Here is a 16,248-nt window from a genome sequence, read left to right on the forward strand (position 1 = left end):
CACAAGAAACGCACACATAGAAATTAGGTCAACCGCAGTTGCAGCGCGGGCATAATTCTAGTATAAATAGTGAAAATTTTATATCTAAGTTTTTGAGTTGATATTTGACTTCAAATAAAGCGGACACGCTGTCCGATAAAAAAATTTTGGTTCCTTTTAATTTAAGGAAGCGTAACTGGTACGACATCATGCACTAATCGCGCGCTGTGATGTTGATTAAAACGCAACATTTGAAAACACATTTACATGTATGGCTGTAGCTGAGTGTGCAAAGACGCTTGATACAATTGGTTGCTACCAAGAGCGCCCGGGTTCAATTACCATCAGACGGAACATAAAATAAAATTTGTTTCTTCTTAATTTTAATTTCGTATAACGAAAAAGCTTCTGTGCACTTCGCAACGACATATTTTATAACGTACATACTCAAATTTAAAACGAGGTGGGTTGGTGCTCTTTCATATGCGTATTTTTTTAAATTTAGCACGTTTTTTTTTATTCTAAAACTTTTTTCCCTCAGTGTACTTATTGATATATAATGAACCAAATTGTACTTACTTTTTTCATATCCGGTAACCTCTGTAGATGCAAGCTGTCCATCACCAGCTTCAGCAACTTCTTATTAACCTCACTGGCTGCGAATTGCGAGTGAGTATTCTTATTAATGCTATCGGTGATAAAGGAATCGATTATTTTCATAGAGTTTCTAAGGGAGGCGCCATGAGATTTGACCAGCGTTGGGTTTTCAAGGACATCTAATGATTTCACAACATAGCCTTCACTGTAGGCATCGCGAACTGTGTCCTCATCGCCGTAAAAAATTTGCGAACGCATTTTTGCGTTATGTTGCTGTCTTTTTCTGATTTTCAGCATATGTCCGCGCACTCTTGAATAATGCTGCTCGTTATTGTTGGTAGTAGTGTTCAATTCGGTGCCGCCGCTATTTCGTAGATGTGTGTCAGTAAAATCTTCTGCGCTGCGCCTGATCCGGCGCCTCTGCCGTCCTGGGACTACACTGCGACTTATATGTACTGCTACTGATAATGCTGTTGTGTGTGCCGTTATTGTAGGGGTTCGTTGTGGCCAACCTCGTTTTGGCTGCTGGTTAAATAAGTCACTAATATATGATTTATCATAATTGAATTGACTATAATGTATCGGACTGTTGTCGCGCTTATAAGCGTTTTCTATTTTAGGTGCTTCCACAGTAATTTGGCTTAAATGTTGATCCAATGTGATATTGCGCTCGTGAGACCTACTCATTGAATACGATGCAGCGATGAATGGGGACTGGAGGAAACGTTTAGTGTTGTGCTGCGTGGTTTCCTGCCGATAGATGTCGCCATCTCTTTGATTTATGACCGTGATATCGGCAGATTTCACTTTATTCGAGGTAGGTTGGTATTTTTTTATGTCATAGACACTTGTAAAATTATCCACTAGTGCACGCCACTGACTAACCCCCAAATCAACTTGCATGTCAACAATCGTTCGTTTTTGGTCAAGTTGCTGTAGTTGGTTTTGCGGTAACAGATTTTTTATTGAACGTTCACTACTATTAGTTCGTCTATCCTTTAAGATGGCACTTTCACCAATTTCGAGCGTCGATATCACACTCACTGGTATTGTTGTTTCTGTTGTATTTCTAAACGGCTGTATAGTGGACGTCTTTGTTGCTCCTCTTGAACCTAAATGTTGTCCATTCACATGATTCACCGTCAATGCCGATAATAGCAATGCTGCAAGTAAACATACATGTCGAATAAAGCCATAAGTTGCAGTCGATTTTGTCGTTGTAATTGTTGCTTTTTTAGTTAGCGCTATTAGTTTGCGTAATACTGTGATTGGGGTCGACAAAGCCGTAGTCCGCTCAGATCGGATGCTTGAAGTAACAGCCGCATCTAAAATTGTATTCTGCGTTAACTTTTCAGCCGAAGACATTGATTTTCTTTCGGCTGCTGTTGTGGTTGTCAATGCACGAGATGCGTTAAATGCCGTTGATGAGACTGTAGCTGTTGTTTTTGCTTGACTTTTTTCTGCTGCCACTGGCACTGACGCTGTTCTTTTTATTGATTCACTGCCACCTCTTCTTAGCTCGTGTCGTGCACTGACGCACACTTTTTGTTGTGGCAGGTAGTAACTGTATGCTGTTTGCGACTTGACACTAGTAATATTTATCATGATTTGCGTTTGTCTATATTCGAGCACACACATGTAACTGTAGTTGGTGCCCTTGCAAAAGTCGGGGTCATCATCATCACAATTACCGCCATTGCCCAAACTGTGGCTGTGGTTAATACTTCGTCGGATATAGCCATTATGGTTGTGTTTGCTTTTAGCACTTTCCTTCCCTTGCAGTCTTTTATTTCCAACCCCAACACCAATGTGGTTACCACCGGCATCATCGTCGTGTAGGTACAGCACCTCAGCATTGACACCGTACAGCTGTAAGACTTTGATGACGAACGAATTGTGGCCAACATCTGGCCAGTTTAAGACAGTCGGTGCAGATAACATTGGTGGTCGCCTATGCGAAAGTGGCCACGGCTCAAACAATGACAGCGTGCATTGATTTTCACCCTTCAGCACCAGTCGCGACGCTAGCCGCATTATAATCACTATGCACTGATAGATGGGTGCTGGTGTTGCAGTATCCTCTGAAGCATTTTTCTCGCTACAATACATTAGTAGTTCCTTGATGAAATAGTCATTTTTGTGGTTGCACAGTCCTTCATATTCGCATTTAGCAATAATTTCACTTTGATGATATTTTTTCCGAATACTCAGGTGAATATTTTTTTGCGTTTTGATCATTAGCGCCGTCCTATTTGTTCGGGTTATTGTTAATATGCCTTTAGGGCAGCCCGGATAATACACAACTCTAAGTTTGGACAACGACAGGTTTTATAAAGGTTTTAATAAGGTTTTTCTCATAGACTGTGCTCTTATAAGGGTTTTATAAGGTTCTGCATGAAGAGAAATTATTCTAGAAGGGACTTATAAGGCTCTGCATGTACACATATTTTTATAAGCCTCTTCCTCTATACTCTTTTCTCTTCAATTTCATGGATTGTTAAAATCCTCTACAATTTAAACTTTTAGATCACTATAAATTTCCTTCATTCAGAGCGATTAATCAAAATTTTTTTTGTGGAGTAATTAGTCAGCAATAAGCATAATTATACACCTATATAAATTTTCATGCTTAGAGCAATTTCGCATTCCCTTTTGGAAGTAGGATTTGTCTTCATAAAGATCGTGCACACTCTTCAGTCATAGCATTTCGGATTTCGCTAGATAAAAATATAATTTGTTTTTGAAGTTATATCCCTTAATTAGGCGCATGGGGCGAAGGCCTATTCAAATTGAAGAAACAAATGTCTTTGAGTGGTTGGAGCGCACTCGCGCTCTTTCTAGCTTCCTAACTCCCCGCGAGGTACGTACAATACTCACGGCCACAACATCGTCTTGTACACATGTGTCGCTACTATCTTAAGTCCTTACCCTGTGCGACCACTTACGTAACATTTTTTGGCGAAGGTAAGTTTTTATTTTTGTATCTAAGATTGAAGTCAAAGTTATAATTTTCTTTCTTAAAGTTAACTATAATAAAGAGCTTTAATATTTTTGACAATACACATTTCGTTTTATTTATTTAGTCACGGCTATAACATCGTCGCGTATACATGTGTCGCTACTCTCTTGAGTGCTGACCTCATGCGACCACTAACGCAACATTTTTTGTCGGAGGTAAGTTTTTACTTTATTTTTTTTCAGTTTAAAGTCGAAATTATGTTTTTTTAAGGTAAGCATAGCATTATGTTCCTGTTTCACGTGAAAAAGCTGTCAAATTGCATATAAAATTTCTTTCTGTGAAATAAGTGTGAAATTCCACAGCTTTTCCTCAGCAAAGTAGTACTCTGTTCACGCTGTGAAAAAGCTTGCAACATGTTGGCAACATGAAGCTAGCAACACAATTTTCATGGCAATTTAAAATACACATGCACATTTTAATTTTTGTGAAAACTGACAGTTTATATAATTTAAACGGGGGTTAAAGGTTTAAACCTTACCCCAACCGGTCGTAAAACTTTATTTCACGTACAAGGAAATTGCGAATGATTACTTATTATCATATGACTGGTTCGAACACCCCACGAGAATGGCTCGTTTTTAACAGTTTTATAAACATTTTAACACAAACCAATGTGATTGCAAATAAACAAAGAAGATCTAAAAAATTTCAAACACTAACAATTAGCGACCGCTATGATTAGCAGTGCGCGCTATCAATCCGCAGGCCCTGTGCTCAAGCCCACTTTCTGAACAACATCAAAATATAAATTAAACAAATAAGTTTTTTTCTAATAGCGGTCGCCCCTCGGCAGGCAGTAACAAAACCTCGGAGTGTATTTCTTCCATTAAAAAACAGCTTCTCAAAAAAATTCAATCGCCGTTCGGAGTCGGCGTAATACTGTGGTCCCTCCTCTGTTGTGTGACAATATCAAGGCATAAACCACGAATCGGAGGAGAAGCTCGGCCATACACTAACATATTATATGCAGATCTAAAAGGTATGTTTGGCGGGTGTGCCTAGCTTATGTTCAATTTCAAACTTCTGTTTTGGTACTAAATCCCCTTTTTTTTGCTAAAAAGCTAAGGAAATTTTTGAAGTAAGTTAAACTGAATGAAAAAAGTATGACTCCTAAGAAAAATGTAAAAGACCATCATATGGAATTATTCATGGACGAAGGTAGAGGCGATTGCTTATTGTTGTCATATTAATTTTCTTATTCTTATGTTGCAAGCTTTTTCACAGCGTGAACAGAATACTACTTTTCTGAGGAAATGTTGTGGAATTTCACAAAAATTTTATATGCAATTTTACAGCCTTCTCACGTGAAACCGGAACAGAATACTATGCTTAAACATCTACATTTTGAATTGTGTGAAAACTGACAGTTTATAGAATTCAGTAGCGGCGAACACATAGGGCAAAGTAAAATAGCGAAATAGGCAAGAAAAGGCCCTATAAATTGCAAAAAAGGCAAAAGAAGGCACTAAAAAAGTCAAAAACAGAAAAATAATCAAAAAATTCATTTATTTTAGAAATTTTTATATTACAAGTAAAAAGAGAAAAACTATGAACTAGTTTCATTATATGAACAAATTTTACATTGAATCTGTGACTGTGTTCTCCTTTCGAGTTTTTAACACACAACACTTTAATCTCTATAGTTGTAGTAACATTGAACCGCAAGATGCATTTTGAAGTTTTCTGGCAGCATTTTCATTTCACGTGCGCTCGATGGCGCCCAATTTAAATATGGAACGTTTGAAACTTTCGAAAAAAGGCAACATCAAATGTGTATATATGGAATCAGGGAAAATTAAATCGTGGACATTCTTAATAGAATATCCTCTATCTCTTTAGCAGCAAAAAGGCAGTTTCCATAAAATCCGTTTCCTGCTTATTATCATATGACGGGTTAGAACACTGACTGAGAATGGCTTGTTTGTACATATGATTTAAAGGGATATGGAAAATTTAAAAATTTTCAAAAACTAACAATCAGCGAACGCTGTGTTGTGTTGGTTAGCAGTGCTCGCTACCATTCCACAGGGCCTAGGTTAAAGCCCAGTTTCCGACCAACATAAAAAAAAAAGTTTTTTTCTAATAGCGGTCGCCCCTCGGCAGGCAATAGCAAAACCTCCGACTGTTTCTGCCATGAAAAACAGCTTCTCATAAAAATACAATCGCCATTCGGAGTCGGCGTAAAACTGTGGTCCCTCCTCTGTTGTGTGACAACATCAAGGCGCACGCCACGAATAGGAGGAGAAGCCCAGTCAAACACTAACATATTGTGTGCATATCGAAAAAGTACGTTTGGCGTGTGTGCCTAGCTTATGTTTAATTTTTACCTTCTGTTTTAGTACTAAGTCCACTTTTTTACCTTCCTTTTATTAGCTCGGCATGTAACTATGTGATATTGATGTGCCTAAAAGATGCAGCGATTTCTATTCTCAAGTTATATACCTGATGACAGTACGAATGGCAATCATAATAGGGAGGTTTTAGTTTTTTAAACTATAATTTTTGCTAACTAACTAACACTAAGGAAATTTTTGAACTAAATAAACTGCATGGAAAATGTATGACTTCTAAAAAAATATTTGAATTAATTCCCTCAACTTTACATGATGTAGAAAACCTAAGAAATATAATAAAATAAGATATATTAAAACAGCCTCCAAAATTTTTTACAAACGACGCAAATCAATTTGACTGGAAATTTGTTGTCTTTTTATTTTATTTTTACTTTACTTTTTGATGTGCCAAATTTCATGTGAAAACAATGCTGGAAAAATTTCGCGGATGTGAACAGAATACTAACCTTAACAATTTTCTTTCTACACTTTTATTGGGGTCACTCGGGACCCCATGCGACTAATTAGGGCACCGAAATTGCGCATATGGAAACTGTGCATTTAGACATTATTTCGGTTCCCGCCGAAACTGTGCATGTGTGCTCATGGGGGTAGCCAGGTAGGGGAAGGGGGGGTGCTCGAGCCTCCCCCCCCCTAACTTTCAAATTTTCCTTATATATATATAAAATAGTACCCTGAAATGCCAGCTTAATAGGGTCGAGCAAAAAAATTGGGGTATACTTTTTTCGATATAGAACAATCCTAGGGGGTGAGAGCATAACAATTCCGACTATACTGTGTTTGGACCACCCTATTGTGTACCCACGCCGCAGAAATACTGTGGTGATGTGGATGACGCACGGACTGTTTTAACTGAGAAGGCGACTGAAAATTTCACAAACAACAAAAATTACTAAGAATAACATAAATCAGCCATGGTCGAGTGGTTTGTGTGACATCAAGGCACACACCGCCAATCGGAGGAGAAGCTCGGCCAATCATTTTAAACTTTGCACAGGCGTACTAATATAACTGGTAATAGAAGCATTTTGTGTCCAATTTGCCGTCAAATTCTTCGACAATCGACGAAAGTATTTGTTTAACTTTTTCATGTTGCTTTTTTTTTGAATCTTTGAATTAATCAATTTTCATACACATGTACATTAGAGTGGTCCAAAAAAATAAAGTCAGAGTTTTAATGCCGGCACACCCTAGGATTGATCCATATCGAAAAAAATATACCCCAATTTTTTTTATTTTGAAATCAAAAAATATTTCGGGAGTGCTCAAAGCGTTCAAAGTTTTCCATGTATTTTATGTGGGGAAAAAACAATTTTTCGTAGAAATGGTATAAAACTCTTGAAAATCAGTATTTTTCGACCGTAAAACTATGGTTCTCTTCAGGAGACTAATATCCAATTGTTTATTTAACCATTTTTTATGATTAAAGATTTTTTATTGTTCCCCCCCCCCCCCCATTGCATTTTCTAAGGGCTTTGGAGGACCTATAAAATATAGTTACCATGAAAAAATTGTTAAAGAAACAATTGAGTATTATTACTGGGAATCTCCTGAAGATAAGTAAAGTTTTCCGATCGAAAAATATTGATTTTCAAGAATTCTACACTATTTTTACGAAAAGATGTTTTTTCTCCATAAAAAATACATGGAAAACGTTGAGCGCTTTGAGCACTACCTAAATTATTTTTTATTTCAAAATAAAAAAATTAGGGTATATTTTTTTCGGTATATAACAATCCTAGGGGGTGGCGGCATTAAAAATCCGACCTTATTTTTTTATATACATTTTTGGACCACTTTAATGTACATACATACACACATATCGTCGTTTAAAGTACAAAACCGCGTATCGTCATTCTGCAAAACCTCGTAACTGACATTTGCTGCCAAAAATTGAATTTGCTCCATTCGTCCTGAAATATGCTGGCCAGAAATGCGATTGCTTTATAAAAAAGATAACTATTTTGAAATATGAGTGTTTTTACTATCTAGAAAATAATTTATGCAACCTCACATACGCTGTTTTGTATTTTGTTGATACGCGATTTTGTCTTTTAAGCGACGATATGTATTAAACATATATATTAGAGTGGTTCATAAAAACACTCTTTTTGGAAATTTATAAACGCTACATCAAAATTTTGTTATTTGTGATAAAAAAAGATACATGTTTTTTATTTTCAATAAAAGTTTTTCAAAGTTTTTTAGAGGTCGCGCTGGTCGGTATTTTATAAAAACACTGATCTTCCCAATTTTTTATTTTGATGACATGTTAAAATGCAGCTAGAAATGCGGTTTTTACATATAATTACTCTGATATTATTGGGGAACATTCCATTAATTACATACCTGCCTTGGACAGTTAAAAAGAGACTACTAAAATTAAAACGTTGATTCTGAACGATTTACGCATTGTAATGGGTTGGAACTTGTTACCAGGGGGTTTCTGGGGTTCCTAATTAGGAATATGAAGTCAGATTTTCAAAATTAAAAATGGTGGATCCAAAATTGCGATACATTTTTAGAAAAATTATTGGTTTTGTTCGAAACCTGGCACTCGGGAGCTTTAGGGGTCGCTGATTACGATTCTGAAGTCATTTTTTTTATTCTAAATGACGGATCCGATGTCGCGATCAAATTAAAAAAAAATATACTTAAATTAAAACGTTGATACTGGACGTTTTAAGCATTGTCAAGGGTTTAATCTCGCTTCCAGTGGGTTTCTCGAGTTGCTGATTACGAATCTGATGTCAGATTTTTAAAATTCCAAATGATCAGAATAAAAAGAGAAATCGATTAAGCGGTGACTGTCTGTCCGTCCGTCCGTCCGTCCGTCCGTCCGTCCGCCTGTGCACACGATAACTCGAGTAAAAATTGAGATATCTTAACGAAACTTGGTACGTGAACTTCTTTTGGGCGTAGGACGGTATTGAAAATGGGCGAAATCGGACAATAACCACGCCTACCTCCCATATAACGGTAATTTTAAAAAATACGAAAACTGCGATGTTTTAGTTACTACTGAAGATAATTCACTCAAAATTTATACTTACAATGAGTTTCAGACGGAAAAGATGAATATTATAAATTTTTGGAAAATGGGCGTAGCCACGCCCACTTATGGTTACATGCGTATATCTTGGTAACCGCTACACCAATTTCTTCCAAACTTGGCACAGTTGTTGGTCCTGGTACAGCATACCAAATGGCCGAAAATTTCTAAAATCGGACAATAACCACGCCCACATCCCATATAACGGTAATTTCGAGAAGTACAAAATCTTCGATAAATCAGTAAATATTAAAGCTAATTTATTCAAAATTGATGGTTGCAACAATTCTTTACCAAGAAATACGATTATGACAAAATTTTGGAAAATGGGCGTAGCACCGCCCACTTGTGATCACATATATGTATCTCGCTAACCGTTCTAGCAATTTGTACCAAGCTCGGTATGGTTATTGCGCTTGCCACATAAAAGCAAACCGTTGAAAATTGTTGAGATCGGACTAAAATTGAGGCCGCTGCTCATATAACGGTAAATTTCAGAAATGCTTGAAATTTCAATATTTCGAAATTTAAGGACGCTAATTTACTTAAAATGTATACACCCCGGCTTATCATGTAGCGGTAGCTTTCGGAAAGGTGGAAAACATATATTTAATGCTTGCGCCGGGTATTTAATGTTCGGCTCCGCCCGAACTTAGACTTTCTTACTTGTTTCGATTTAAGTTGTTGAAAAGTAATGAATACCCAAATCCCGGGACTAATCCTCGATCTCGAAAATCCCGGGATCGTAAAAAGCGGAAAAATTAACATCCCTAGTATATACCCTGTCGGAAATTTCGTAGTCGACTACTAAAATAGCCAACTTTTGGCCATCTTATTACGGCTAAATTTTGTTTGGTTTCAAAGCCATGCAGGACTCAACCGAAGAAATATGTATGTGTAAAATTTTTGCTGACAATTTTCACTTTCAACAAAAACTTGTAATTGTGTTTCATTGAAAGCGAGAAGACTTGGATTTGAATTATGTTATTTACAATAACAAAATAAATACACGCCGTAAATATACATGCGTGTAAATTAGAGTGGTCTAAAATTACATGTGAAAAAGTAAGGCCCGAATTTTAATGTCGCCACCCCATACCGAAAAAAATATACCCCTATTTTTCATTCTGAAATAAAACAAGTAATTTTTAAGCCAAAAACAAAACCGACTTCAATTCGCATACAAAGATTTAGGATTATCGTTAATTCCTTCATGATGCGATGATCGGATTTAAACCAAGCTCATATGGGACCACCTGTGAGGTAACACCTTTTCTTTAAAAAAAAGAATTATAGAAATCGGTTGACCTGGTCCAAAGTTATGCATACATAGAGACAAAATATTTCCAGGAATTGATAACCTTTCTCCTTTTTTTTGAAGTCGGTTAAAAACAAATTAGGGAGTCTTCACAGCGCATCTATCTTTTTAAACTTATCGTAGGAACAAAAAAAATACTACCTGCCACAGTTGAATAGTTGCGGAACAATAGGCAACCCCTACCCCGAACTTATTACGCCGCTTTGACGGAGTATCTCAGTCGGAACTTGTCAGTTTGTGATAGTGCACGTTTTATTTTACGACATTCATTGTGAAACAGTTGCGTTCAAAAGTGATTATTATTATTGTGATCATTATACAATTAAAAATTGTTATGAAGTCTGAAGACACAGGTACATCTACATTTATTTTAAATAGTTTCGATTTAGCAAAATTTAATCTAAGTAATAATATCAGTAATCATTACTTTGTAAACCGTAAGCTTTTAGTTATAATTCCACGCATTTCCACGTTACATTACTAGTTGCGTTCTATAGAATGGGGCTTTGATAGTATACTGCACAAAAATTAGCTTCCGATAGCTACCGATGAGCTTTTTATGACCAATAATTAAGATAGATCTAAAAAAAAAATCGTTTCCATACATATTTTGTTATTTTTAAGTATTTCCTTTGCTTTAGAGTCACCAGCTGGTTCCTGCTATAGAGTAGTAACTCGAAAATATTTATTTGATAAGATGCATCGACAAAATTCTATGAATTTTGAGAACAAAATAAAGTTTCTTCAAAATGATATATTATCATCTGACATCTTCTCCGATGAACAAATAAGAGATATAAAGCACAAATTTTCACAACTAAAAGCACAGTTTATACAAAGGTGGATAAAAGCCCGTGGAAAAGAAGAATTTTTTTTTAAGTAACGTAACATGGCTACAAGGAATATTTTCAATTCCCAAAGGTATGCAACAGCCGCGATCTGGTCGTGTTGAACAGGTTACTCCTAAGCTCTGATCCACTCATTAGTAGTTTCAGACCAAAGCCAAAAAAAGCAACCAAACCCTTTTCAAAGGAAGAAATCGATATGTTGCTGCCAGCTGAACCAACTAAGGATGACACGAAGTCTGGAGAGTCTTCAGAAGAGGAAGAAGGGTCCGATGAAGAATCTTGGCACTCATCGTCATCCTAAAATAGTTTTTAACACAAATTTTGTTTTAGAATTCAATTACACGTTTATTATCCATTGCTTTACAAGATAAAATTGGTTATTTCCATTATTTTCTTTGTAACTTATATCTCAAGGAAGTCCATACGCATTTTAACAATAAAAACAAATTTTTGAGCAACATAAAAAAACAGATAATTTGTCTGTTATTCCCTTAGTTAAAGTTGAATTTCATTTTTAAACAGGTGGTAACCCTGCCACATGTTGTTTAGAAATGAAGCCTTTCAAAACCATCTCAATTGGTACCCATATTGTAGTAATTCAGTTAACTTAACTATATTTTAGTTTTTACCAGGTGGCAACTCTTTGCATGTACTAACCTATATATAAACATCGCCGAGACGAACATGCCCATTTGGCATTTGCAAAAGGGCTTCTCAAACGAAGGCCTTCTCGTAGGGCTTCTCATAGGAGGCCTGTCAGCATGTTTCCTTTTGATGCCCTTCAAAAAACCCTTCCTGAGAAGCTGCATAGGCAGATTTTTGTGCTTGCAGTAAGGGTGGGTAACTTAGCAAATTTGTAGGAGTTGACTCAATGACTCCAACTCTCTTTCAGGAGTCAGCTCATTCAACTAACTCATTTGACTCTTTGTATGTTACACTCACTCGTATCGTAGACTCGTTTTGTGGCATAAGTGCGGTATAGCGGCCGTTGAGATAAAACAAATATTTAAAGTGGGCGTGGTCAGCTCCCTTCTACTGATTTGTAAGGTGTACAATACTTTTGGTGCAAATTAATAGAGGTGGTGTTAGGGGAGGGTAAAGGTAAAATTTTAAATATTTTCATTTGTATTTCGAAAACTATTTCAAAATGTGGATATGGTTTGAAAGGTAATTGATATATCTTTTATTTGATATGCACATCTTTATATATCTTGCATACATATTTCGAGAAAAACTAAAAAAAAACGAAATTATAACCATTTTTTTTTATAAAAATGTACGTTTTTCTAAAAAAATACGTAACTAACAATATGCAAAAATACTATTTTTAAAAAGTGCATAAAAATACCTTTACTTTGATGTACGCTATGTTGCCAGAATTGAGATTTGACATAACACCCGTAATACAAAATGCATGTGGTGGTTGTTGTTGTATTCTAGCCGTCACCTTGTATAAATTCGCCTTGTGTAAAAACAAAATGCAAGACTTTGCCATGCTAAACACTGTGGCGAAGTGAGAGGGTTATACGGACAAATATGAGCCACTATGATTCAATTGCATCATGTGAGCCCTAGGACATCAACTGAGTTACTGAGTTACATTATTTTGGACAGGGAGTCTGAGCTACCGATTCACTTATGGTGTAGACAGTGTGCCAAGTAATGACAATATCCATATTTGACAATTCATACACGAACTGATGTGTTTGTGTTAGTTGTTTATTTCAATTAACCCTAAGATAACACATGTTTAAAAAAACACAGAAAAATTAAATGTCATTACTTGGCACACTGCAAGGCACACTGTATACACTGTGATGGAAAACAACTCAATAACTCAAATCTGAGTTGAGTTACCCACCTCTAGCTTGCAGTTGTGAAATTAAAGTGACGAATTGAGAAGAAATTGCAAAGTTATTCACAAATAATATAAAAATTGCAAAAGTAATTAACATTCTGAAGGAATTTTGAAACAAAGAGTTAATTAACAATGTGTGAAAGGGGATGCAGCAAAAGAAATCTTAATCGAAAGATTAAGAAAGAAAAAGAGAAACTTGTGAATAAGTTGCGCCTGTGCCAGAGTGAGTTTTTAGGCAGTGATTCAGTGTGTGTTTCTGAGGAGCAATTCAGCAATATTGAATACAATCCTTCATGCTTTAGTGAAATGCCTGTTAGTGGAGATGTACCAGGTGAAGATGAGGGTAAAGTTGCTTTGCAAAATAAATTAGTTGAGGGGCTTCGCGAGTATAATCCCACCCGATCATGTGCAAATGCCTTGCTGAAAATACTTAACTCGGAGGTAGAGTTGTCAAACTATCGATAGTATCGATAGTTTCAATTTTTTTAGACTATCAATACTCATTGATAGTTTTTTCTTATACTATCAAAAATATCGATAGTTTAGTAGGACTATCGATCATCTCTACCAATTATTTTGAAATTGTTTGAATGAAAAATTTTGTTTTTTAGTGTGATGCCGACGTCATATTCAAATATGCTCGCATTTAGGCCAAAATACATACATATGTTAGTGGCAAATCCTGTTTTGTTTGTATAACTTATATTTGTTTTTGAACTTTCTAAAAAGAGAAGTATTTTGGCTAAGTATTTACTTAATTTTGAATGATTATAACTTTCATAAGATAATATTTTTTTCACTATGATCCTGTAAAAACAAAGCAACCTAACTGATTTAGCACTATCGATAGCGCTATCGATAGTGCTATCGATAGTTCTGTTTTTTCGAGGCTATCGTGAATATTGATAGTTTTTCTGAAAATTATCAAAACTATCGATGGTGTGACTATCGATAGTTTGACACCTCTACTCGGAGGGTTTGGCCGTTCCTATCGATATAAGAACGCTTTTAAGAAACAAAAACAGACCTTGCAGTTTAGTATTGAGAACTGTGTCACCGGGCAGCTATTGCCATTTAGGTTTAACAATGCAACTTAGGAAAATCCCGCATCATCTTTTACCAAAGGAAAATAAGATTATTTTTTATGTGGGTGTAGATGGACTACCACTTTTTAAAAGCAGTGCCCAAAGCTTGTGGCCCATAATTGGCAGATTTGTAAATATTGAAAGCATTCGAGTATTCTTAATAGGGTCTTATCTGGGTAAAGAAAAGCCATATAATGTCGATCTTTTTCTTCATGATTTTATTTTTTCTAGTTGAAGGAGTTGCAATAAAATGGAATCGTGATTAATGACAGACATTTTGAGGTCATCTTAAGGGCATTTATATGCGATGCGCCCGCTCGATCCTTCATGTATGACGTTGTCGGCCACAATGCACTCGTTGGATGCGCAAAATGCTATCAAAGAGGTACCAGAATAAACAATGTGACCGTCTTTAGCACATCCGTGGGGGATTTAAGGACAGATAGGGATTTTTCAGAAAGAAAACAAAAACATTTTCATAAAGCCTTTCATCAAAATAAGCAAAGCGAGCTAGAGATGATTGGAATTCAAATGGTCAAATGGCCAATTTCCGATTGGATCTTGGTGTTGTACGAAAGCTTATTGTCTCTATTTTAATGGGCAAAACAACAGAAAATCTTGGGGTTGCTCAAGAAATTTAATTTCGACAAAATTGGTTGCGTTGAGTCCATTCATTCCCAGGGAATTTCACAGAAAACCTCGAGGTGTTCATGAAATTCGCAGATGGAAAGCAACTGAATTTCGACAATTCGTCCTATATACAGGATTAGTTGTGTTGAAAAATGTTGTGAGCGACGATATGTATTATCAGTACCTGCTAATTAGTGTAGCTTATCGATTACTTTCAACACCTACAAACTTTAGTTTCAACTTGGATGCTGCTGATGAAATGCTCAAACTTTTTGTACAAAATTTTCCTTTTTTATTTGGCGAATCCAGTGTGACTTTCAATGTGCATAATTTGCTTCACCTGAGAAAGAGTGTAGAGAATATGGGTATTCTTCCAAATTTTACAGCTTACGATTTCGAAAATTTTATGCAATAGCTCAAAAAGAGTATTCGAAGGCCTTCGAACATTTTACAGCAAGTGCATAACAAATTTATCGATACAGACCTCAAACAAAGATCAATTCCTACTGGCTTCAAAAGAAACAGAATAGGGAAAATTTTAAGCTTTCAAAATGATAAAATGTTCTTAAGCAAAAAATTGCCAGATAATTTGTGTTGTATAAAGCCTTTTGGAGTTGTTAAAATTCTAAGCTTTTTAGAAGAAAATAGATTCGAAGGTGTGATTCTCACAAACCTAAATAACTTTTTTGAAATAAAATAACTTTTGGGTATATGTACAGGTGATATTTATGAAAGAAGCCTTAAAAAAGAAATCTTCATGTTAGATAATATACAATCTAAAATGATGTATTTATCAATAGATAATAGATATTTGCTGATTCCTCTTTTACATAGTTATAAAAAAATCTAAATTGTTAATAATTATTTACTAACTATATTTAGCTTTAAGACAATGTTGAAAAACACTTTCAAAAGGAAAGCATTTCAAGCTATAAATGTGACGGAAAGCTCAAGTTGATGAGCAAATTAACGGTAACTTATTCACTTAATAATTTATCTTTAAATCTGTAATAAATTCTATATGTTTCTCCTTTCAGGTTTAAAATCTAGAATAGACAAGCTCGAAGAAACAATAAATAAGCAGAACGAACTGATAATGGGAGAACTTGCTTCCATTAGTATTTGCCTTCGCCAACTTGTATCTCGCAAAGAAAATGACAACTTGAGGAAGATGTTTCCTATTGAGACGGAAGAGGAGTTAATAAATTTATAAAACATTGAAAATGTGGACGAGAATGAATTGGTAAGTAAAAATAGATAGGAGGCATGTATACAAGGAACGGAGAAAAGAAATAAGTTGATTCAAAAAAATTTTACAACAACCTTTTTATTAAGAATTTGAAGAAAAATTATTAGTATGCAGTTTTATGGCCCTTTAAATTCTAGCTTAATATAGTGCAAGTTTCATGTAGCAAAGAATTTGCTTTGATTTTGGATATTTTTTTTCGCTGATAGTGTTACGTATTAGCCACTTGAAACTTGCACTTTATTAAGCTAATATTTACTTA

The 16,248-nt window shown here is 35.5% G+C and overlaps 2 protein-coding genes across 7 annotated transcripts in view; both read right to left on the reverse strand.

Annotated features, from left to right (window-relative positions):
* LOC118745552 overlaps positions 1–16,248 on the reverse strand; it is a 165,534-nt gene that overhangs the window by 125,795 nt on the left and 23,491 nt on the right. For 4 of the 6 annotated variants that reach the window (XM_036479017.1, XM_036479018.1, XM_036479020.1 and 1 more), the window contains one exon: positions 559–2,881. In XM_036479017.1, the coding sequence (XP_036334910.1) occupies positions 559–2,881 (2,323 nt within the window). Of the gene's footprint in view, positions 1–558; positions 2,882–3,187; positions 3,555–16,248 lie in introns of those variants that run through there. The other 2 variants (XM_036479016.1, XM_036479021.1) reach the window with 2 other exon arrangements.
* LOC118745553 overlaps positions 1–16,248 on the reverse strand; it is a 103,825-nt gene that overhangs the window by 64,004 nt on the left and 23,573 nt on the right. The gene's annotated exons all lie outside the window — the stretch shown is intronic.

This window comes from Rhagoletis pomonella, unplaced genomic scaffold (assembly GCF_013731165.1).
Source record: "Rhagoletis pomonella isolate Grant_MI unplaced genomic scaffold, Rhpom_1.0 Rhpom_scaffold_00009, whole genome shotgun sequence".
NCBI lineage: Eukaryota > Metazoa > Arthropoda > Insecta > Diptera > Tephritidae > Rhagoletis > Rhagoletis pomonella.